This window comes from Phyllostomus hastatus, unplaced genomic scaffold (genome assembly GCF_019186645.2).
Source record: "Phyllostomus hastatus isolate PE091 unplaced genomic scaffold, TTU_PhHast_1.1 phas_scaffold_78, whole genome shotgun sequence".
Classification (NCBI taxonomy): Eukaryota; Metazoa; Chordata; class Mammalia; order Chiroptera; family Phyllostomidae; genus Phyllostomus; species Phyllostomus hastatus.
Genome location: NW_025334041.1, coordinates 53,063,781 through 53,089,973, shown reverse-complemented (window position 1 = coordinate 53,089,973; position 26,193 = coordinate 53,063,781). Strand labels below are relative to the sequence as shown.

Genomic DNA, 26,193 nt, shown 5'->3' with positions numbered 1-26,193 from the left:
AAAGAGAAATACTTCCATAATGCATAAAGAAACTTTGGGTAGCAAGGCTGCCACAAGCTCTAACTTAATACACTGGGCACTGGGATAGCATCTGAGTATAAGTACATAGTGGATAGAGACACACACTGATATTAAGAGGGAATAACCACAATTAGACACAGAGTGAAACACTATCAAATAAGAACCTCTGGTTGTCCACTTGTTTCTGGGGAAGAAACTGTTATGCAATAAGTCAGAGCAACAACATTACTCCCTGACATACCTGAAATCAGCTGTGGCTGCAAAGGATTCCATTTCCGTAATAGAGAACACACAGAGGAAACCTTCTCCACTCCGGAAGTAGTTGTCTCTAATTGCAGCATAGTCCTCCTGCCCAGCTGTATCCAAGATATCAATCTGTACTTCCTCCCCATCCAGCACTACCTTTTTCCGGTAGCTGTCTGCTTTGGTAGGCTCATAGTCCTCCACAAACTAGAAAAGATGAAAAGCATATTCATGTAAAAATTATCTTTACTTTTCAAAACTTCTTATTTTGAAATGTAGAATGATATGAAGTTGCCAAAATAGTACAGAGAAGTCCTGTACCCTTCATTCAGTTTTTCCCAATAGTAAAAACAACATTAATTTAAATTTTCTTTTCCTTTTTATTGAATTTATTGGGGTCACATTGATTAACAAAATTATAGAAGTTTCAAGTGCACAAGTCCAGCACACTTCATCTATACACTATATTGTGTATTTACCCCCCAAGTCTCCGTCCATCACCATTTATCCCCTTATACACTCCCTCTACCTCTCCTAGCCCTGCCCCCAGCAATCACCACACTGATGTCCATGTCCATGCGTCCTTTTTTCTCACTTGCTTGCTCTTTTTGTTCAATCCTTCCAATTTAAATTTTCATTTTAGACAATTTGGCAGCTTCCTCATTTGCAAAAAGTGGGGGCTGATCTACTACCTCTATACTGTTTACAGCTTGAAATGTGTGCCTTTTCTTTCCCTTAAAACACTACCTGCAAAAACTATTTCACAAATACAGGCAAACCTTGGTGATATTGCAGATGTGGTTCTAGACCACCACAATAAAGCAAGTCACAATCTTTTTCTGGTGGAGGGGTCTTGTCTTTAATTTGTAAAAAACATAAAACACATGAAGTGCAGTAAAACAAAGTACAATATAATGAGGCATGCTTATATTTTATTAAATGTGTAAGAATCCCTTTCTGTGACTCTAAATATCAATTTTCATGCAAGAATTGTGAAAATAACTTGAAAGTAAGTCTATATTTAGGTAAACACTAAAAGTATTGTAAATTAAATCTTAAATTTTGAGATTTGAAAAATATCAAAAGTTTGAGAATAGTATAATTAAACAAATTTACATTCCTATTTCCACTTTCAACTTCATAAATCTCACCTTGATATTCTGATCAGTGCATTATTGTTAGTGTGGGTATATATATGAACACACTTTTGTGGTTTTTTTATTAGTTACTATAAATATTTCATTTTTGAATATTTCTTATTTGCTCACTGTCTATATCCTCTTGCTAGAATGTAACCCCAGGACCCTGACTAGGGGACTCATCATCACCATATCTCCAAAGCCTACAGTAGTGGCCTGGTACATAACAGACATTCAATAAATAATTATTTTTAGCCCTGGCTGGTGTGGCTCAGTGGATTGAGTGCTGGCCGGCGAACCTAAGGGTTGCCGGTTTGATTTCCAGTTAAGGCATATGCCTGGGTTGTAGGCCAGGTCCCCAGTGGAGGTCTGCACAAGAGGCAACCACACATTGATGTTTCTCTCCCTTTCTCCTTCCCTTCCTCTTGCTCTAAAAAAATAAATAAAATCTAAAAAAAATTATTTTTAGAAAATGAACACTGTATTTGTAACTGTAAAAGCTACAGAATATTCTACTATATTTACATGTTAATGTTTTATATTTATCAACTAATGTTCATAATATTTAAATAAATATTTAATAAATATCAAATACTTATGAATATTAAATGAAGGCTTTACCATTCATCAAATGTCAGAAATAATATTTTTATTTTTGACCTCCTTATTGTCAAGGAGATAGATTTAGGATTAGTTTGAAAGACGAGTAGCTTGGTTCCAGCCAAGATGGCAGAGTAGGTAAACTCTGGGATTGCCTCCTCCCACTACCATACCAAAATTACAACTAAATTATAGAACAACCACTTGAGAGCCACCTGAAGCTAGCTACACACAAATCCTAAAAGTAAGGATGTAAAGAACCCATGTCCAGACTGGTAGGAGGGGCAAAAATGTAAAATAAGTATGGTGATTAAGTATTTAGGAGGGATATGTTGGCTGTGGAGGTTCCTCTAAGGAGCAAGTGGACTCAGCCTCACACCAGGCTCCCCTGACCAGGGCACCAGTATCTGGAAGAAGAGTCTGTATAACATCTGGCAGTGAAAACTAGCAGGTATTATGTTTGAGAAGAATAGGAAACTGCTGGAGGCTGAGGTGACTGAGTCTCTTAAGAGGCCTGCACACAGACTCACTTGCTCACAAACAGTTGCTCTGAGCTCCAGTGCAGGGACAGAAACTCAAAAACCTCCAGCAATATCCAGGGAGGAACCAAATTGGTTAACTTCAGAAGAGTGCTGGAGAGGGAGAGGTCAGGGCAACTGTCTCCAACGACAGCAGCCACTGGTTTTTGTTGAATGTCTCCTTCAACCTAGCTGGCCAGGCATAGGTGGGAGCCAAATCTGTGCTCTCCTTTAACCTGGGTAACACCATTCACCGCACCCTAGTGATTCCCTAAGACCCCACCCCACCCAAATTACTTGCCTAGGCCCAGCCTCTTCTAGTGGCTCCTCCAGACAAAGCACCTTGCCTTGGCTACTGCTTTGAACTTTTGCAAAATGTCTCAAGGAATCACAAACCCCAAAGAAGCAGCCGCTGACCCCAGCATGTAATGTAGCTCTTATAAGTAGCCCCAAGCCCAGCAACAGTGGTTACCAGTCTCAACTTACATTGCTGACTCTCTACAGAAGGCCCCAAGCTTGGCATAAGCAGTGTTGGCCTGGAACAGAATTTCAACTAAGCAGCCACAAAGCTGGCATAAGTGGTATCTGGCCTCAACTTGCACTATGGTGACCACGAAAGGGTCCCATGACTGGAACAAGTACCATCCAGCCTCAGTAGATAGTGGGGCCTCTCCCAAGCACCTTTAAGTCTAGCACCAGAAGCAACCAAATGCAGATCATTTTGAAGCTTCTACCTGGAGGCTACAAGCATGACCCAAGAAGCAGCTGACCTTGGCTGTGCACCAGAGCCCCTTCTAGAAGGCTTCAGACCCAACATACCCAGTGACCAGTGTCAGACCATACTACACCATCACCCTACCAGCTCTGCAAATGACAAACCCAAAGGCAGGACTCAGCAGGCACCAGTGCCCCACTAGAGTGACTCCCGCTCCAAGGGTTAGTCAAGACACAATAGCATGACAGCTGTAGTCATAGGTACCCTCACAGCCTGTCAGCCTGAGGGTCAACCCCACCCACTGATGTGCATCAGTGGGCCCCAACTACAGCAGGTGGGCACACATAATCCACACAGGGGACATTCCTGAAGCATCAGGCACAGGTAACCAGAGGGACTGAACCACTAGCCTCATAGAACAACTTCCACATAGAAGGTCATGCTATCAAGACCAGGAGACATGGCAAGATCTACCTAGTAAACAGACACAAACATACAAAGATAGCCAAAATAAAGAGACAAAAAAATTTTCCCAGATGAAAGAACAGGACAGAATACCAGAAAAGGAACTAAATAAAACGGAGACAATCTACCAGATACAGAGTACAAAACACTGGTTATAAGAATGCTCAATAAACCTAGGGGAACAGTAGATGAACTCAGAGAGAACTTATACAAAAAAATAGAAACCATAAAAGAGAAAGAACCAGTCAGAAATGAAGAATACAATAAATGAAATGAGGAATGTATTAGAGGGAGTCAACAGGAGATTAGAAGCAGAGGGTGGAATCAGCAATGTGGAAGACAAGGTAGAAGAGAACATCCAATTACAACAGCAAAAAGTAAAAAGAATAATAATAAAAAAGAATAGTTTAAATGAACTCCAGGACAACATCAAGCATAACAACATTCGCATTATGGGTACCAGAAGGGGAAGAGAGAGAACAAAGAATTGGAAACCTATTCAAAGAAATAATGATTGAAAACTTCCCTAACCTGGTGAGGGAAATAAAACATACAAATCCAAGAAGCACAGAGAATCCAAAACAAGCTGAACCTGCAAAGGCCATACCAAGCCACATCATAATTAAAATACCAAATGTTAAAGACTAAGAGAGAATCTTAAAAGCTGCAAGAGAAAGACAGTTACCTACAGGGGAGCTCCCATAAGACTTTCATTTGATTTCTCAACAGAACCTTTGCAGGCCAGAAGGGATTGGCACAAAATATTCAAAGTGATAAAAAGCAAGGACCTATAACCAAGATTACTCTACCTAGCAAGGCTGTCATTTAGAATCAAAGCCGACAAAGTGTTGACAAAGCCAGATGCCCTGGCTGCTGTGGCTCAGTAGATTGAATGCTACCCTGCAAACTGAAGGATCGCTGGTTGGGAGTGTGAGAGAGGCAACCAATACACACTGATGTTTTTCTTCTTCTCCTTCTCTCTCCCTGTTCCTCTCTCTAATTAATAAAATCTTTTTTTTTTTTTTAAAGAAACCTCCACCCTTTGTAAAATAAGAAAAAGAAAAAGGAGTTCACCAACACAAGTCAGGATTACAAGACATGTTAAAGGAACTTATTTTAAAAGAAAAAAAAAGATCAAATATATGAATACTAAAATGGCAATAACTAAAAAATATTAATAATTACTTTAAATGTAAGTAGATTAAATGCTCTAATCAAAAGACATAGGGTGGCTAAGACCCAACACATGCTGCCTACAAAAGACCCACTTCAGATTAAAAGACACATGTAGACTAAAGTAAAAGGATGGAAAAGATATTTCATGCAAATGACAGCCAAAAATAAAAGCTGGAATAGCAATATTTATATCAGAAAAAATACACTTTCAGACAAAAGGCTATAAAATGAGACAAAGAATAGTGTTTCATAATGATAAAGGGATCAATCCAAAAAGAGGACAGAACTCTTGTCAAAACATCTATTTAACTAATATAGGAGCATGCAAATATATAAAGCAAACACTGACACACATAAAGGGAGAGAGCAACAGTAAGATAGTAACAGTAGGGAACTTTAACACCCCATTGACAACAATGGGTTGAACATCCATGTACAAAATCAACAAGGAAACAGTGGCCATAAGTGACACATTAGCCCATAGGGATTTAATTGATATTTTTGGAGCATCTCACCCAAATAAGGCAGAATATACATTTAAGTACATATAGAATATTTTGTAGAACAGATCATATGTCAGAAGACAAAACAAGTCTCAAGTTTAAGATAGAAATCATATCAAGCATCTTCTCTGACCACAGTAGTATGAAATTAGAAATCAATTACAAGAAGAAAATTGAAAAACACTCAGACAGGAGGAGACTAAATAATGAATAAGTCAATAATAAGATCAAGGAAGAAATCAAAAGGTACATTGAAACAAATGAAAATAAATAAACAACAACCCCAAATCTATGGGGCACAGCCAAAGCAGTTGTAGAGGGTAAATTACAGCAATACAGGACTACCTCAAGAAGCCAAGAAAGCCCTGGCCAGGTCACTTGGTTGGTTGGAGCATTGTGCCCATATGCTAAGGTCGTGGGTTGGATTCCCCGTTAGGGCACACACAAGAATCAACCAATGAATGCGTGAAATAGTGGAACAAGAAATCGATGTTTCTCTCTTTCCCTTCTCTCTCTCTAAAATCAATCAATAAAATTTTTTTTAAAAGGAAGCATGAAATATTTCAAATAAACAACCTACCCTTAAACCTAAAGGAACTAGAAAAAGAAATAAAGCCCAAACTGAGTAGAAGAAAAGGAAATAATAAAATCACAGCAGAAAAAAAATTTAAAGAGTGTAAAAAAATTTAAAAGCTCAATGAAAGCACAAACTGGTTCTCTGAAAACTTGAACAAAACTGATAAACCTTTAGCCAGAGTCATCACAAAGACTGAAAAAATCAAAATCAGAAATAAAAGGAGAACTAACAACTGACACCACAGAAATCCAAAAGAATGTAAGGAAATACTATGAATTGGACAAACTGGAAGAAATGTAAATCCCTAGAAACATACAATCCTCCAAAAACTAACTGATGAGGAAGAAACAGAAAATCTGAACAGCCCCATAACTACTAATGAAATCAAGTCAGTAATCATAAACCTCCTAACAAGCAAAAGTCTTGGACCAAATTATTGTAACCAAACATTCAAAGAAGAATTAACACCTATCTTTTTCAACCTATTCCAAAAAACTGAAGAGGGAAGGCTCCCAAACTCATTTTACAAGGTTAGCATTACCCTGATAACAAAACCAACAAAATCACTATTAAAAACAAAAGAAAAAGAAAAAATGAAAATTACAGGCCAGTATCCCTGATGAACACAGAGGAAAATCCTCAACAATATTTTAGCAAGCTGAATTTAATAATACATTAAAGGTCATACACTATGATCAAGTGGAATTTATTCCCAGATGCAAGGCTGGTTTAATATTAACAAGTCAATTAATAAGATAGATAGAACACCACATAAATAAAATGAAGGTTAAAAATCATATGCTCATATCAGTAGATGCAAAAAAAAGCATCTGACAGAATCCAACATCCATTCGTCATAAAAATTCTCAGCAAAGTGGAGATAGTGGGAACAGATCTCCGCATAATCAAGGTCATACATGACAAACCCACAGCTACCATCACACTCAATTAGAAAAGTTGAAAGCTTTTTCTTTAAGACCAGGAACAAAACAAGAATGTTCACTTTCACCACTTTTTTTCAACATAGTATTGGGAGTCCTAGCCACAGCAATCAGATTGGGGTTGGGGGGGAGGGAAGACATCCAAATTGGAAAGTAAAAAGTAAAACTGTCATTATTGGCAGATGGCATGATACTATATATAAAGAATGTGAGTCAAGCCCTGGCTGGCATAGCTCAGTGGATTGAGCGCAGGCTGCGAACCGAAGTGTCGCAGGTTCGATTCCCAGTCAGGGTACATGCCTGGGTTGCAGGCCATGACCCCCAGCAACTACACATTGATGTTTCTCTCTCTCTCTCTCTTTCTCCCTCCTTTCCCTCTCTAAAAATAAATAAATAAAATCTTAAAAAAAAAAAAAAGAATGTGAGTCAACCAAAAAAACTACTGGACTGATAAATAAATTCAGTAAATAGTAGAATACTAATGAAAGGATATACCACACTCATGGATAGGGAGAGAATTAACATTGTTAGAGTATCCATACTATCTAAAGCAATGTACATATGCTATAGTAAATGCTATCAAAATATCAATGGCATTTTTTCACAGAACTAGAATAATCCTAAAATTTGTAAGTATTCTCCGAAGAGCCTGTATAGCCAAAGAAATAGAGAAAGAAGAACAAAGTTGGAGGTATCACACTACCTGTTATCAGACTATACTATAAGGCTATAGTAATCAAAACAACATGGTACCGGCATAAAAACAGACACATAGATCAATGGAACAGAACAGAGTCTAGAAATAAGCCCATGCCTCCATGGTCAGCTAATACATGAGAAAACAGGCAAGATTATTTCATGTAGTAAAGAGTGTATTCAATAAATGGTGTTGGGAAAACTGGACAAATGCATGCAAAAACCTGAAACTATACCACTTTTTAAAACCACATACAAAAAACCCTCAGGTGAATTAAAGACTGAAATATGAAACCTGAAATCATAACATTCTTAGAAGAAAACATATACAGTAAACTCTTTGACATCAGTCTTAGCAATATTTTTTGGGGGGGGGGGGATGTCTCCTCAAGCAAGGGAAACAAATGCAATTATGTCAAACTAGGGTTTTGCACAGTGCAGGAAACCAATAAAATGCAAGGACAACTTGGCAAATGGGAGAAGATATTTGCCAATGATATACCCAATAAGGGGTTAACACCCAAAATTCATAAAAAACACATACAACTTAACACCAAAAAAACCCCAAACAATCCAATTTAAAAATGGGCAGGGGACCTAAATAGACATTTCTCCAAAGAGGACATACAGATAGATGGCCAATACACATAAGAAAACATGTTCATTGTTACCAATCATCAAGAAATGCAAATTAAAACCACAAGGAAATATCACCTCACACCTGTTAGAATGAATCAATAAATCAATGAACAAGGGTTGACAAGAATGTACAGAAAAGAGAACTCTCAGGCACTATTGGTAGGATTCTAAATTGGGGCAGGCACTGTGGAAAACAGTAAGGAGGTGGTACCTCAAAAAATTAAAAATAGAACTACCATATATTCCAGCAATTCCACTTCTGGGTATTTATCTGAAGAAATATTAACCATAAATTGCAATAAACATATGTACCCTATGTTCACTGCAGCATTATTTACAACAGCCAAGATACGGAAGCAACCTAGATGTCTACTGATAAATGAATGGATAAAGATATGGTACATATATACAAAGGAATATGACTCAGCCATAAAAGAGAATGAAATTCTGCCATTTGGGACAACATGGATAGACCTAGAGGGTAGTATGCTAAGTGAAGTAAGTCAGGGAAAGACAAATACCATATGAGTTTACTTATATGTGGAATCTAAAAAACAAAATAAATGAACAAACACCACAGATATAAACTCATAGATATACAGAGAACAAACTGATGGTCTCTAAATTGGAGGGGGGTTTGTGGAATGGGTACAAATGTAAAAGGGATTACGAAGTACAAATTGCCAGTTATAGAAATAGTCACAAGGAGATAAAGTACAGCATAGGGAATATAGTCAACAATATTTTAACAACTATGTATGGTGTCAAATGGGTACCAGACTTATCAGGGTGATCACTCTATAAGTTATTTAAATGTCTAATCACTATGGTGTACATGTGAAACTAATATAATATTGTGTATCAACTATAATTGAAAAATAAACTATACATTTTTAAAAAGATGGCAATAATTTTAAAAAGGAAAAGACACTGTTAGCTAAGATGCTACAAAAAGTACTTTGTGGAAAAATGTCCTATAATCCTTAATTTTTAAAGAAGAAACCACCATTCTTACCATTTGACAAAAGTAAATAGTTTGTACACTTTGATTTAAAACAATGAAAAGGTAGCTACAATATGTAAACGAATAGTATGGACAACAGAACTGAACAGATAAATTAGTAATTTCATTTAAAGCACTATTTCAATTTTCCCTCTGTCCACATTTTTTATTATAGTCACCAAGTGAGACAACTCATGGATTTGAGAATTTTGTGTGTATGAAAAAAATGTTATAGAAGGAAGCAACAAAAGGAAACACTGGGTGGTAAAAATCTCCAAGATTTTTTTCAAGAGACCAGGTTTAAACAAGCTGGATAACCTTTCTGAGGGTTTGTTTCCTCATCTGTAAAAGGGGGACACCACTACCTATCATAGAGGACTATTAGGAGGATGAGGTAAGAAAGAGTAATGGCAAAACCTCGCTTCTACTGTGAGGAAGAATTAAGGATAAATGCTTAAATTAGATTACCAACTCTTAAATCATTTGGACTTGATAAGAGTCTTCAAGGAAAAGAATCTGGGTTGATAAGGTTGGATATAAATAAATGCATGCACACACATCTGTTAACCTGTCTAGCAATTAGATTTTAGAGATAAAGCCTTTACCTGTTTAATGCTGAATGTAGTGCCATGCCAAATACACAATAAAGAACAGTTCCACTTAAGTTATTAAAGGACACCATATGTATGTTGTTAACCTCAAGTTTCAATTAGGTTCTACGTCCACTAGTTCTATTAATTCAAGGTGAGAATTGCCATGGAAACACTAAAAATAAATAAGCCAAGGTTAGATTGCTAAAAAATAGGTAGTGTTTCCAGTTTCATTTTGTTTTTGAAGTATAAGGTTTTTACAGATCTTGAGTTACAGGTTATATCAAGTTGTGTGTAAATGTGGCTCTAAATTTAAAAATAAAAAATGATTAATAGCTTTCAACCATTCAAGGAATTTATCCAAAATAACACCAAAACTAAGGTAGAGAAATACTCTCTGAAAGCCCAAACTTTTGATATCCATTTTGAAATCAGCACATACCTCATCATACATGAACTGTAGAGTTAGAGCGGACTTGCCAACACCACCACTGCCCACCATGATGACTTTGTGTAGGGCCAAAGAATTCTGACCCTTGGGCTTATTTGCGGCCATCTTATATCACAGAGTTCTCACCAAAGGATTAAGAAGAATCTAAAAGGAATGAGAGAATAAGTAATGCTTAGTACATTTACAATGTTCATATGCTTCAAGATACTAGTTTTCATCCTGTGGTGATTTTAAACATGGCAAATGAAGTATGCACATTTAAGGAGAGAATCACATCAGAGAACACCATGGCAATAAAGCAAACATGTAATTCAAAAGCATTTCTCTTATAATAGTTTTCAACAACAAGCTGTAACCAAAAGTGGAAATTTCCCAATGCAACCACATTGATGATAATAGAGCTGTATGAGAATATAATCACACAGATTATGAAAGCTGGTTAAATTTTGATCACTTTGTTTTCATATTAACCTCTATTGGCAATATAGAGACGTTTCTTCTAATTCCAGTAAGAAACTGAACAACAACAAAACGATTGTCAATTGAAGGGCTTACTTACTTCCAGTTTGGAAAAGAAGAAACTGCATTCCAACAACTTGGTGGTAGAATTATCAATAGAATCCAACACCATCTCAATTCTCAAATATCCTATCTCTGGAACATCCATATACCTTGGGGTGAATGGCCAATAAACAAAAGTCCTGGATCTCATGTACCCTCCCTTTCCTTGGAACATGCATCATTTGTTTACTACATGTATGTGCTCAGTACTGAAAGGCCAGGTTCTTCCAGAAGCTATAGTGGTGAGGTACATTAATGGCACCCAGTTACCACTGGCAATGGTGCTTGGCCTTAGAAATGGAGACCATGAAATCACAACAAACACTGAGTCTGTGGAAGCCCAAGCAAAGAGATCTTTTGTTATTAGAAGATCCAGAAGACTGTACCCTTTCTTCTTAGTATCTATCTCTTTTGACTTATTTTGGCCACAGATATAGCTTTTCCAAGTTGCAGCTCACAGGACAACACTCCATCCTGCCTACCTCCCTATCTTGTGCCAATCTCTCCCAGCTTGGCTGCACCAGACACACGCTGGTCTCCCTTAGTTCTTCATATGCTCTTCTCCATCTCTAGGCCTTGTTACGCAGTTTCTTCCAGTTGGTAAATTCTTATTCTAGCTAACTCCTCTCAGTTTTGGGGTCTCAGCCTTATCCAAAACTCCACCTAAGTTAGGCTCTCCCCTGCCCTTTGCTCTCCTTATTGTGTCTGATACTTTTCTATCATAACCATCAAGTTGAAACTGCTTCAGTCATTAGTTATTTTAATATGGGTCTTCTCCAATATACTAGAAGTAACCAGAGGGCAGAAGCCATGTATTTTTGACTCATTTTACACTTTACATTTTACACTTTAACTAAAATGGCTCAGCAAAATCAGCCATGCAGTTCATGTGTTGAATGAACAAATAAACAGATGTTGGAAGTCTGATTTAACCTTGGGGAGTGCTTTAGGATGTACTGAAGCAAAGTAGCTCTTTGCTACTTTGAAGCTACCAGAGATTCAATCACAAGTCTGAGCAAGGACAGTCTGCCTGGGGTCTGTGCCTCAAACACTGTCTGCACAGGACATTAACACCTGGGCACTCCTTCAGGCTGCACCCAGAAATCATTTCCATATACCTAACTGCCCAATACAGAAAAGTATTAATAAAATAGACCTAAACAATCTTGCTATTCATTTAACAACATGAATATGTTAACATCCTTAGAGGTTGCTTTTAACACATATAGAGCATAACTGAGATCACACTAGACATGCAATTTTTATACTGTTCTTATCATTATACCATAATCATTTTAGCAGAAGCATCTTGAACTGTGAACTGTATGGTAAAGGATTCACACTTGGAAGCTAGAAGTTCAATTCAACTAAAAAAAAAAACAGGAATTGAACCCCTCTTTTCCCTGGATATCAAAGACAATGATCAATATATTCAGAATGATATAACTACTTAGATATAGTAAAAATAGTATACTTCAGATAAGTAATTAAATGTCTGAAAAATACCAAGCCTGAGCATGTTTATGGAGCATGCTGTTGCTGGTGTGCCTACATAAATCAGGAAATGACTTCTTTCTCACTATCATGATGCTTACTTGGAAGCTGTAATCATTTCACAACTAGTTATATTTTTAAAAGTGAGTAGTACATGAGCTCAGGGTGTTACCACATCAGTTAATACGCTAAAGTTGTGTGTGCGCACATTTTTAAAGCAAAACATATAGTAGTTACACAAACTGGGTTGAAACACCTTTCTTTACAGAACAATTTAAAATAGTCTGTGACTTAGAAAAGGCAGAGGGTCCCAAAGACATTTTTCCAAAGTGTAACTATTCCTTAATAATTATGAGTTGCACATCCCTTATTTCCAAGAAGCTATTCAGAAAAAGAAGCTCCTTCTAAAAATATACTCCTCTCATTTTAAAAACTTGGCATTCTGCAGTTTAGCTCCCAACCCCTAGTCTAGATGTTGCTTTGATGGTAAACAAGCCAAAGCCCTACCTACGTGGAACTTCAGACAAATGCAAAAATAAGAAAATTCCATTTTTCATGCTAAGTGCAACAAAACAAGTAAGGAGGCACTAGGATAAAAAGTGAGGGGAGGATAACTAGGAAGATCAAGGATTACCCCTTTGAAGAGATGGCATCCAAGCTAAGGTCTGAGTTTTATGAAGAAATCAATTCTGAGAGAAAGAACATTCCAGACACAGGGACTAACAAATGCAAAGAACTAATATGGCAGAGGATTTAACATATTCTAGGGACCAGAAGGCCAGAGTAGATGGAGCTTTGGGAATAACAGGAGGTGAGACTGAGAGATAGGAGGTGCCAAATCATAAAAAGCCTTGAAGGCTGTGGAAAGATGTTATAGTTTTATTACCATTATAATGAAAAGCCTCTGGAGAGTTTTTAAGCAGAATCATGACATAATTTCATTTATATTTTAAAATGATTGCCATAGTTGGTATATGGATGGATGCTAGAACTGCAAGAATTGAAAGCACAGAAGGCTATCCCATAGTCCACACAAGACACAGACTTGGGCAGGGGCGGTGGCACCAGTGGCAGAAGCAGCAGAAGCAGAAGCATCAGCAGCAGCAGAAATGGCACTACTAACAAGTACTGGTATAAGTACCAATACCGCCTATTTTGGGATGGCCACAGCAAACTTTTACTAAGTCTTCATTAATTGTTAGGCACTGTTCTGAGCACCCTATGCATATTAACATAGTTGGGCACCACCTTTCATGTGTGAACAAGCCTATGAGATGTGTACTATTTCAACTTTATTTCAAAGACTTGGAATCTGGGTCACAGAAGATGACTTGCTCAAGGCTGAGCCGCGTTTCAAACTGGGGCAGCCTGGCTCTCCTAACCACTATGATGTTTGGGATACTTTTGGAGACACAGTAGGCAGGACCTGACTGACTAGATGGGGAAAAACAAGAGTAACTTCTAAAAATATCTCAATGTGTGGTGGTCCTATTTCCTAAGATGGAGAAAGATGAGGGAAAGAAATACTAAGTTCTGCTTGTGTATTAGATATCCAGTTGGAGTTACTGCACAGGAAAATGAATGTTCCAGTCTGGAGTTCAAGGGTGAAGGAAGAGATGGAGACAAAAATTTGAATGTCAGTTTACAGATGGTATCCTTGGGGATATGTTGAAGATGGGTAAGAGAAGGCAGCAGAGGACAGATACCAGAGACAACCCAACAGTCTGGTCCAGGAGGAACAGTGGCCATGAAGGAGGAAATCTAGTGATTATATAGTCATAGAAGTTAACTGTCAAATCCTGCTGAGAATGAGATGAACTATGATGAGATAAGGGAAGAACAGAGAAATAATTACTAGATTTGGCAAGATGGAGACTGCTAGAAACCTTGAGAAGAGTCATTTCACCCATGAGGTAGGAACTATAGCCTGAATGGGGTGGGTTGAAGGGAAAACAGGAGGCATAAAAATGGACTTTAACTCTGAAGATGAATGGTGCCATGGATAGACAAGGTTTTTTGTTTGGTTGCTTTTTAAATTGTTATTAAGAGATGTTTATATGACAATCACCTAAAATATCTAGTCTCTTCACACCAATACAAAAGAATGGAAAGGCATAGAAGTTACATAAAAAATGTAAAATAAAAAAATCATGTAACTTTGATACATTTTACAACTCAAAAAATTTTTACTTAGCAAAATCTTTAATTAGCAAAGTAAAAAGTTAAAGCTGAAGGAAATACTTCCAATTCACTTCAAAGGTAAGAGGTAATTTTCCTACACAAAAATTTACTGTAAAGAAGATTACCAATTACAGGGAAATGTGCAAAAAATATGAATAGGTACAGAAGAGGAAATACAAATGGCTCCAAATATGCTCAGCCTTGCTGATAAGAGAAATACGAATAAAATTATATCATGACACCACTATTCTATCCCTCATATTGATAATGTTTGTAAGGATCAGCAAGCAAGTCCCCTTGGCAGGCTTTTTTAGAATGGTTTTATGCTTTTCAAGGGTTGTAAACAAAACCAAGAAGAATGTGAAACAGAATGTAGGGGATCACAAATCTAAATGTTTACAGAAAAAGTTTGTCAATACCTGGTGTAGAAAAACAGGTACATTCATTCATTGCAGGAGAAGTGCGAGGTAGATACATGGCAGGACAACCTTTATGCACTTATTTGGAGGCGGCTCAAACATATTTGGAGGCAGTTTAAAGTAGGAAAAAAAAAACAAACCCAAAACCCTGAGATGTTGAACAATGTACCTTGTATGTTATGAATTACACACAAAGATGAGAAAAAAGGGTTACTTAAGAATTTACTTGTTGGCCCTGGCTGGGTAGCTCAGTTGGATAGAGTGTCGTTCTAATACGCCAGGGTTGTGGCTTTGTTCCCTGGTCAGGGCACATATAAGAAACAACCAATGAATGCATAAATAAGTGCAACAACAAATCAATGTTTCTCTCTCCCCCGTGCTCTAAAACTATTTTTAAAAAGAAGAATTTACTTGTTTATATATCTGAAAGAATATAAAAAAATGTTAACACAAGGTTCCTGTGAGGACAGAATATAAGTCAGTGTTAAATAGATATGGAAGAGGCTTTTTGCTTTATAATATTTTGATTTTTGTATCACATGAACATATAATTCACTTTAAAGATAAAATTAGTCATAAAACAACCCAATAATGCAAGCCTATTTATTTCTTGCATTCACTTGACAAAAAGTGCAATTAACTACCTTTTTGGGTACCATATATAAACTATAAATTAAAGGATTGTACCTGAATTTTATTTTTACTTTTTAAATATATTGTATTGATTATGCTATTACAGTTTTCCCAATTTCCCCCCTTTTATACACCCTCCACCCTGTACCACCCAACCCTTCAGCATCCCACCCTCTTAGTTCATATCCATGGGGTGCAAATATAAGTTCTTTGAGTCCTTTGTTTCCTATACCATTCTTAAACTCTCCCCATCTATTTTCTGCCTACCAATTATGCTTTTTCTTCCCTGTACCTTTACCCCCCATTCCTACCTTCACCATCCCCACTGAAATCCTTCCATATGATGTCAATTTCTCTGATTCTGTTCCTGTTCGGGGTGTTTCCTTAGTTTTTGTTTCCACTGTTTTTCTTTTCTATTGAGTTCATTTGTGGATAGTTGTGCATTTGTTATCATTTTACTGTTCATAGTTTTGATCTTCCCTTTTCTTAAATAAGTCTCTTTAACATTTCATATAATAAGGGCTTGGTGATGATGAACTCCTTTAACTTGACCTTATCTGGGAAGCACTTTAGCTACCCTTCCATTCTAAATGAAAGCTTTGCTGGATAGAGTAACCTTGGATGTAGGTCCTTGCCTTGTTTTATGGGAACTCCTTTGTAGGTAATTGTCTCCTTTTCTCTTGCTGCTTTTAAGATCTTCTCCTTATCCTTAATCTTGGGTAATGTAAGTATAATATGCCTTGGTGTGTTCCTCCTTGGGTTCAGCTTCTTTGGGACTCTCTGAGCTTCCTAGACTTCCTAGAAGTCTATTTCCTTCAGCAGATTTGAGAAATTTTCCTTCATTATTTGTTCAAATAAGTTTTTAATTTCTTGTTGTTGTTGTCCTCCTTTTGGCACCCCTATAATGCAGGTATTGGAATGTTTCAGGTTGTCCCAGAGATCTGTAAGACTTTCACTTTTTTGAGTTCTTGTTTCTTCATTCTGTTCTGGTTGGATGTTTATTTCTTCCTTTTGTTCCAAATCATTGATTTGAGTCCTGGTTTCCTTCCTGTCACTGTTGGCTCCCTGAATATTTTGCTTTATTTCATTTTGGGTATCTTTCATTTGCTTTTTCATTTTTCAACCAAGCTCAATTAGTTCCGCAAGCATTTTGATTACCAGGGCTTTCAATTCTCTATCAGATAGGTTGGCTATCTCCTCATCACTTAGTTCTCTTTCCGAAGTTTTGTTCTGTTCTTTCTTTTGGGCCATATTTCTTTGTCTCAGTGCACTTATTAAGTTGTAAGGGGGGAGGGCCTTAGGTATTCACCAGGGCAGAGCAACCTTCCTTGCTGTGCTGTGGGCACTGCCTGTGGGGAAGGGCCCAGAAAGGGAAGCAGCTTGCCTGCTTGGCTCTAACCTATTTTCCAATGAACTCTTGTATGAGACTGGGAGTTTCTCCCACCACTGTAGTCCATAGTCAGCTCTGAGTCTTTTTTCCAGTTCATCCAGCCCCACTCGCCTGGTCCACCATCTCGTTGCAGTTTCTCTCATTTGGCCCTGCCTGCTTGGTCTCCTTGCCTCGCCTCAGGTTCTTATTGGTCTGGTTGTTCTGGTTGACTGTTTCTTTAATTCCTTGGTTGTTGGAGTTCCATGCAGCTTGATTTTCTGGCACTTCTGGTTGTTTATTAATTTTAGATTGGTTGTTATCCTCCTCTTGGTTGTGTGAGGAAGCAAAGGGTTTCTACCTATGCCTCTGCCTTGGCCACAACTCTCCTGAGGGACTGAACCTGAATTTTAGTTAAAATATGACTTCTCCATTTGTGCATGCATTTGTGTTTTACTGCTTCAAGTAATGAAATAGGTGTTCTTGAATTTCAAAGTGTTTGGTTTATTTGGTTCCTCAATGATTATTTTTTACATTTTACTGTCCAATTTTTAAAAGTGGTATCCTAGAATACTACTACAGAATTTATTTGGTTATGGGTGAGCATCAACTTTTTAAACTTACTGTTTTTCTCTGCTTCATCCAGAAACTAAACACCTACATCATGCTCACAATGTTCATTTAGATTTTGAATTACCTGATTTTTCCTTTCTCCCTCCTTCCTTCCTTCATCAACAAATATACTGAGTACCTACTTTACTATGTAAGGCAGAGTTGTTGCAGATGTGGAGCTGAATTCTACAGACCTAGGTCCCTGCTCTCATATGTTTAGTTAATGGGTATCCATACTGTATTAGTTTCCTGTGGTTGGTGTAAAAAGTTACCACAAACTTGTAGTGGTTTAAAAGAAAACAAGTGTATTGTCTTATAGTTCTGGGTGTTAGACGTCCAAAATGAATCTTAAGGGGCTAGCTCAAGGTGTCAGTAGGACGAGTTCCTTCTAGAAGCTCTGTGGGAGAATCTGTTCTTTGCCTTTTCTACCTCTACAGGCTGACTTTCCTTAGCCCTTGGCTGCATTGCTACAATCTCTGACTCTGTGGTCATATAGTCTTCTCTTCTATCTCCTTCTTTTAAGGACATTTGTGATTACATTTAAGGCCCACACAGATAATACAAAATAATCATCCCATCTCAATCACATCTGCAAAGTCCCTTATACCAAAGAAGGTAACATTTACAGATTCTGGGGATTCAGACGTGGGTGTCCTGTTAGGCCATTATTCAGCCCACCACAAATAGAAAGTGAGTTAAGGCACTTCAGACCACAAATTTTCAATGCAGACACTAAGCTCTCTATTTGAAACTTTAAGAAGTTTTCTAACAGCCCTGGCTGGCGTGGTTCAGTGGTTGAGTGCTGGCCTACAAATCAAAGGTCGCCAGTTCGATTCCCGGTCTGGGGCATAAGCCTGGGTTGCAGGCCAAGTTCCTGGTAGGGGGTTTGCGAGAGGCAACTGCACATTGATGTTTCTCTCCCTCTCTAAAAAATTAATAAATAAAATCTTAAAAAAATTTATTTCTAACAAATGATCAATCTAGTTCTCTAATACTTGATAATTACCTACCAAGGATGATATCAAATATTCCCTTGCCCACAAAAAACAAAAAACCAAACAACCTTTGTCTTTCCAGAGTTCATTATCTGCTTTAGACTTTCATAATAAAGACACTTACTTTTAGCCCTGGCTGGTGTAGCTCAGTGGATTGAGCGTAGGCTGCAAAACAAAGGGTTACTGATTTGATTCCTAGTCAGGGCACATGCCTGGGTTGCAGGCCATGTCCCCGGTGGGGGCCACATGAGAGGCAACCACACATTGATGTTTCTCTCGCTTCCCCTTTCTCTAAAAATAAATAAATAAAATTTTTTAAAAAAGACACTTTTAAGCTTTTAGTCTAAGAAAAATATTAGCTGGTGAAAGTTCTTACTGACAGATTTTTTGCTAATAAAAAGATTAAATAAAGCAATTCCCTACCATCCAATTTGAGCGGTTCATTAAAGGTTTATACTAACTATAAGTTTAGTCCCTATCAAATCATTACAAACTATTACTAATCACAAGTAGGTAGAGGCCAAATTGGTGACTCACTTTCAAAATGTAAAGTACTTCATATAAACAACTCACACATGACACTCCTTATCTGTATTAAGAATATCTTCTCCATTTAAAAACACCAAGAATTTATGGCTCAGTAAATTCTGAGTACCTCAAGAATCAAGTATAAAATGAATAATTTTAGAAGAGCTAAAATACACTTGACTAAGAAAATGATATATACAACTCTGTTTTGAAAAGGATTTAGGACTATTTAGGTTTATTACCAGGCACAGGTAATATCACTGATATATTTGTCCAAACATTTACAGAACTGGTATTATCAATACTACTTAATGTTCCAGAGCATAGAGAAAGCTTCCAAATTCTCTTCAGAGAGCTAGAAGTTCTAACAAAGACAGACTAAAGAAAAAGTAAGTTGATTGACCTATCATGTGAATATGGTGCAAAAATTCTAAATAAAACCAAAGTGACCAGCTACATTGAATCAGATATACAGGAATGGCTTTATATTTTAGGAAGTCAATATAATTCTGTTTTAATAGGAAAATCATGATTATTTCTACAGGATCTGGAATGGTATTTGATAAAATTCAAAGTCCACTGCTTATAAAAACCTTCAGAAAGATAGAAATTTATTGACATTTACTTAATACGTACAGAAACTGACTATCTTAAAACCAAAACCATAAAAATATCATCATACTTAATAATAAAATAAAAGCATTTCCATTAATGTCAGGGATAAGATAAGAATGCCCACCATCATCACTCTTACTTAGCATTGTGCCAGAAGTAGTATCTGATGACATTAGAAAAATGTGGTAAATGAGCATTATAATCTGATAATACAATTTAATACTTAGGCCAAAGGAATCAACTGGAAAATTGCTATAAGCAAGAGATTTCAAAGGTTAATCAATATAATACATTACAATCAATATATTATATATGAAATATATATTATATAGTCAATATATAAAGTAAATATAATAAAGAGTACATAACTGAACATAAAATGAACACAAACTACTTGATATACATGAAGATAATGACATTAGGTAACATTAAGAGTGATTCAAATAAATAAAGATATATCCAGCCCTTGGGACAAGACTGTATGCTGGCAAAGGCACAAAACTCTGATAACAATATAAATAATATTAATTATTGTATACAAAACTTTCTTCACAATAATAATAAAACAGTTAAAAGACCTAGAAGTCATCTGTTCTATCACCTGAGTCTCCTTTACCTTTAATACCCATTAAGAGAATTTCTTGGGGAGGGATGGGTGGGTGGGCTAGAATGGGAGTAGAGGGCAGAAAACTGTACTTGAACAATGATTAAAATAAAATTAAAAAAAAAAAAAAAGAATTTCTGATGTTGAAAACTGGCTTTGACTTTTTCCTTAAAGGCAGGTTCATCGACATACAATAAAAGCATCCTTTTCATGAATTTGGATAAATGTACACAGTCATGTAATCACCACCACAATCAAGATATTCAGCACTTTCCACCATTTTAAAGTATGCAATCAGCTCTATAGGAACAACACTCAAAAGTTAGAAAGTCCCCAAGGCAATGTTTCACTTTTGAAATGTAACAACTTAATATTTTCTAATTATCTGAACCACACTGAATAAGAAGGACACAAAATTATAATGAAGGATGAACTAAGGAAGGTAATATTCTGTCTTCAAGGTACAGTAGTTTACTGGTGCCTTAACATTTGCCTTGTCTGCATAATAAAATTTATAAGACTTGCCAGACATGCTGTCAGACATCAAAGCATGGACTCATAAAATCACAAAGGCTCAAATTACTTTATCTGCTTGGGTCTCAGTATGTTTGTAAACATAATGTTAAAATGAATAAAATAGCAGATGTAAGATGTTCAAATACACATAGTAAGTATGGGTAATATAAACATTCAGGCATCTTTTTAGAATGCCCTATCTTTTTGTGCAATATACTCAGCCTCCAGTCAGTGCAAAATTATTACCAACATCAGAAAGGTAAAGCCCTCAACACAGTTAAAACAAAAATTTTCTAGAACACAGGAGGAAGTGATGGCTGAGCCTTGAAAGATAAAATATAAGCAGACAGGTGAACCTGGGATAATGGTGAGAGATAAAGCTAAGAAGCAAAAAGGGCCAGAAACAGAAATTTACATGTAAGGAATTTAGATTTTTATCCTCAGAAGAATGGAGAACCACCAATTTTTAAATGAGAGACTATGACTCAGATGGCAGGGAGAACAATCAGAAGGTTCCAGGGCAACTATGACTTGAGTTTGGATTAAAGAGAAGATATGGATGAAGTCAAGAAATGGTATGGAAAAATAATCAACCAAATCTGAAGATAGATGTGAGGTGTGAAGGAAGGAAAGAGAAAATTCAAGCAAATTACCCAACTTTCTTTGGAAAGGAAAGGAAAAGAAGAGGACGAAGCAGCTTGTATTAGGGGATGTGGGTAGTGAAAAGAACTGGTGCAAGGAAATGATGGAAATGAATACTGATCTTTTAATAAACCAAAATGTTTTTTAAAAATTTGAGTACAGTATAGCCTGAAGATAAGCAGCTTCCTTAGCCCCAGCCCCAGTGGTTTTGGTACCACATTATGACTTAATTCCAGCAATGTTGAGAAATATACAGTAACAGGACAGAACCTGAAAGATGGAAATGAACAATAAACTATTATTTACAGCTATTTTTACATTTGTCTTTGAACCTCTAAATGTGCTTTTAAAATAAGATTATATAGTTTAGAAAAATATTTAATAGTTCTTAATTGTAAAGAATATACATTTTGCTTCCTCTATTCCTAAGCTAACCCTGGAAGGAGACATAGCAGTATCTTGAATTTTAAACCATGTGAATGTATTACCTATCTGGAAATTAAATACATAAACAGCCATTTACTGAATTTACCAGCTACAAAATTGGGTAAAGAAATACTCAAAGCCTGGATGCTTAATATATCTAATAAAAAAGTATAATTTATATTCTGCTTTTGGTTCTACTGCATATGAGCTATAAATAATGCATATATACACTGTTAGTTTTTCCTATTAATATTTATGAACTTGATAATCTGTGAAACCTTGGCTAATTTAAAACATGCAACCAAAAAATTTAATTAACCATGCTCGAATAATCCAGCTTAGAAATTATTCAACTGAATAAAACTTATTAACCCATATATTAAAATATTGACAAAAAATTTAACAGTAAAGTCATTAGCAAATGAAATTTTTAAAAAGATCTATGTATACATGAAGGAATCTGTTAAATCCCACTTTTTAATGCATGTACAGTCATCCCTTGCTATATCGCGGTTCACTTATTGTGGCTTCACTGTATCGTGGGTTTTAAAAAAAATATATATCTAATTCTGTATCAGAGTTTTCGCTCTATTGTGGGATTTTGTGGTTATATAGGTATTTATATAATATTTATGATTTTAATTATTTTTGCCTAAACATTTAAAATATAAAAAATGTTAATTCAAACATATTAAAAGAATATTAAATTGAAATAAAATACAATATTTCATCAGTGGATGAATACCGTACTGTACACAATAGAAATGAAGCACGCCACTACTGCTTGTGCAAGTTTGCCAACGTGAGATTGTACATGGCACACTATTGGCTGATGTAATGGAAGGCGACCAACCATGGCACTGTTTTGTATCCTGGGTACTGACCTGCTCAGTGACTGTAACATTGGTCTGTTTCCTCTCCCGAACTGTGTCCATACATATCAGCATCTCTCCTTGCCCACTTCACATTGACATCTGATCGCTGCGTGTAGTGTTGCTATGTGATGTTGTGTTTTTGTGAAATTTTCATAGAAGTCTGAATTCATTTCAAGCCCTACGATGCCACCCAAATGGTCTGCGCCTTCTAATGCTTCTGGCAGTGAACCCAAGCTCCAGAGGAATATGCCTACCATTAAAGAAAAGGTAGAACTTCTCAAAATGTTAAAGGAAGGTAAAAGATACATGGCTGTAGGCCGCCCTTACGGGATCAATGAATCTACTGTTCGCTACATAAAGAAAGACAAGAAGAATATTAGGTCTACGGCAACAATGACTTTTAACAAGACTGCAAAGAGAGTGGTCACTCCCTGCATTAAGACCATTGTGAGGATGGGGTCTGCATTGGCCCTGTGGATAAATGACTGCAGGAAGAGTATCTTGTTGGATACCAACACCATCCGGATGAAGGCCAAGAAACTTTATGATAGTTTTGTGGAAAGCACTGACATTCACAATGGTGATGAGGAGGAAGACGAGGACAATGATGCAGAAGCAGGATGATCAAGTGCTTCTCCCACCAGACCAACCCCATTCAGTGCCAGCAAGGGCTGGTTTGAGAAGTTTCAGAGATGCTTTGGACTCAAGAACATTGCTCTGAATGGAGAAACTGCCTCTGTGGATAAAAAGCAGTGCCAGCAACTCCCCATAACTATGTCCATGACTCAGACAAGAGATCAGTTACGCCTAAAAAGTTATGGCCCAGGGTGAAGATACCACACCACTTGATGAAGTAAGTTCCTGATGAAGTGGTGCCTTCAGAAGGCCTGTAATGCTCTTCTTGGCTGTGCAGTACATTCATCTCATAGTCATCACTTTCATCACCATCAGTACTGCACAGCTACATAATTCATGATCTTCATCATTCAAGTTGTAGTATACTTCACTGGTGAGTACCCACATAGAATTTTATATATTGTTAAAATTACGTAGGTTTAAGAGTGTAGAACGTGTTTAAGAGTATATGAAGTATTTATAAGAGTGTGGGAAAGGTTAATAAGAGAGTAGGAAAGGTTTATAGGAGTGTGGGAAGGGTTTATAAAGCCTTAAAATAGATATAAATAATAAAATAAATATAACACCACTACTTCGTAGAGTTTCACCTATTGAGGGGGTCTCTGGAATGTAACTCCCGCGATAGGTGAGGGATCACTGTATCGTTAGTAAGTTAGCCCTCTCTTTGTATAGTAGTTTCCCTAATCTTTTGGTTTGCTTTTGGATTTTCTCTGTGTTTCTTTTTCCTATGCCCATTTTCTGAGTCAACATGTATTCACTGAAAGTCAGATAGTGTGCTAGGCACTGGGAGGGTGTGGTGGGTGGGTATGTAGATGAACAACTCAGGATCACACTGACATCAAGGATCTTACAATCAAGCACAGAGATGTGGGAAGAAGAGGGTTATTAAAGTTTTAATACACAAGTTTGCCTTTTGCATTCTTTTCCATTTAAGTGATAACTGCTCTCCTTTTCTTTTTTTAAAATCATATGATTTCACATATATATGGGACCTAAAGAACAAAATAAATGAACAAACAAAACAGAAACAAACTCAAAGATACAGAGAACATTTTGATGGTTGTCAGATAGCAATGGGGTTGGGGAGCTGGGTAAAAAAGTGGAAGGGATTAAGAAGTACAAATTGGCAGTTACAAAAATTATGGGTATGTGGGGCATATAGCACAGGGAATATAGTTAATAACATTGTAATGGCTATATGTGGTGTCAGATGGGTGCTAGACTTGCCTTAGTGATCACTTCATACGTTAAATAGATATCTGATCACTGTATTGTATACCTGAAACTAATACAGTATTGTATGTTGATTATACGTATAAATTAGAAAAATGTTTAAAGAAACCAGCATACGTCATTTTACACAAGACGTGGCATAGAGATTATACACCTGAAAAAAAAAACCTGAAGTGGCAAATAATTTCAAATACTTTTTAAAAGTTAATCAGAGATATAGATAATCGGAAGAACCAAAAGAAATTCATTTACAAAATTTCTTACTTAACCACTGGAGAGAACCAAGAAAAAAATATACCAAGAAACAATTAACTATGACTCACTCATAGTCTTTAAGCCAGTTCACACAAGAGTACAACCAGAGCAGCTCCTGATTACTGGGCTACCAAAAGAAAAGTCCTTCTGCATATCCTTCAACTGAACAAGGTCATATATTTAACTGCAGGGATCTGCAAGTAGCACCATGGTACTTGTAGACTCAGTTGAGTCACATTTAAGTGGTTTTGCTTTTCTATGCTTTTCTATGCTGCTTTTATAATTGCTTTTCTATGTTGTTGACTTCATCACTGTACTTTTAAATGGCTAATATTTCAGCCCATACATAAGTTAAATAATTTACCCAATCCTGTAAGAAAGTAACTGTTTAGAATTATTCAATATTATAATGGATGTAGAAAGTAGAGCTGTTTGTAATTATTCAATATTATAATGGATGACTTCCTATTTCTTACATTTAAAATGCTTTCCATTAGGTAGGTTCCAAGAAATAAAAATGAATGAATTGTTTAAGGTTTATCAGGTACACTGTCCAAGTGCTTTTTAAAAGTACCATACAACTGCTCACAATACTCCAATTAGCAATGGGTATTCTTTTTTAAAAATACAATTTTTTATTTGATTACCTGAAGAGGATAAACTTTTTTCCATGCATTTATTTATTTTGTGAACTGTTAATTCAAAACATTTACAACACTAATTTGGCAACAGTATGTTGTATAATTTCAGGTCACCATCGGCTAGGCTTTCTTTCCTCTTGCTTTCCTGTTGGGAACTGTCCTGCCTGGTTTCAGAAGCTGTTAACCCGCCAACAGGCAAAAAGGCCACATGGCTAGGGGATCTCAGGACCATAAGTCACTAAGGAGACAAAACTTATCCTCCCAGCAACAGTGCAGCCTCCGCCCTCTTTACTTCACCCTGCTTGGCCCTTGGAGAATGAATGGGTAGTCAGTGATGGGTAAGATTCCTCAAGAAAGGAACAAACTAAGACAGGCACAGTCGCAAAGGGGCCATCATGGAAAGATTTAAGGGATTGAGGAGAAGGAACAAAAACCCCTCACCCCTCGGCTTTATTATAGCCTGAGTCCTCCTTCTATCTAAAAAAGTCTCCTAATCTCCTGGCTGCCTAGCTCTCCCCTTCTAATTCAGTCCTAAAACAATGCCAAAGTGGGGTACAGCCCTGTGCCAGAACTGGCAGTTCACGGACGGGGGCGATCAGGCCTAAGAAAGAATGCATAAAGTCCTGTGAAACCTGCTTTGCTAAGAATGTCCTTGATTTAAATGTTAAGGGTCCAAGCACAAAA

At 36.8% G+C, this 26,193-nt stretch overlaps 1 protein-coding gene across 3 annotated transcripts in view; it reads right to left on the bottom strand.

Annotated features, from left to right (window-relative positions):
* The window catches only part of RALA (RAS like proto-oncogene A), a 95,422-nt gene that overhangs the window by 11,103 nt on the left and 58,126 nt on the right, over positions 1-26,193 (bottom strand). For all 3 annotated transcript variants that reach the window (XM_045828500.1, XM_045828501.1, XM_045828499.1), the window contains 2 exons: positions 10,269-10,421; positions 263-471 (listed from right to left, as the gene is read on the bottom strand). In XM_045828500.1, the coding sequence (XP_045684456.1) occupies positions 263-471; positions 10,269-10,382 (323 nt within the window). In that variant the 5' untranslated portion in view covers positions 10,383-10,421. The remainder of the gene's footprint in view (positions 1-262; positions 472-10,268; positions 10,422-26,193) is intronic.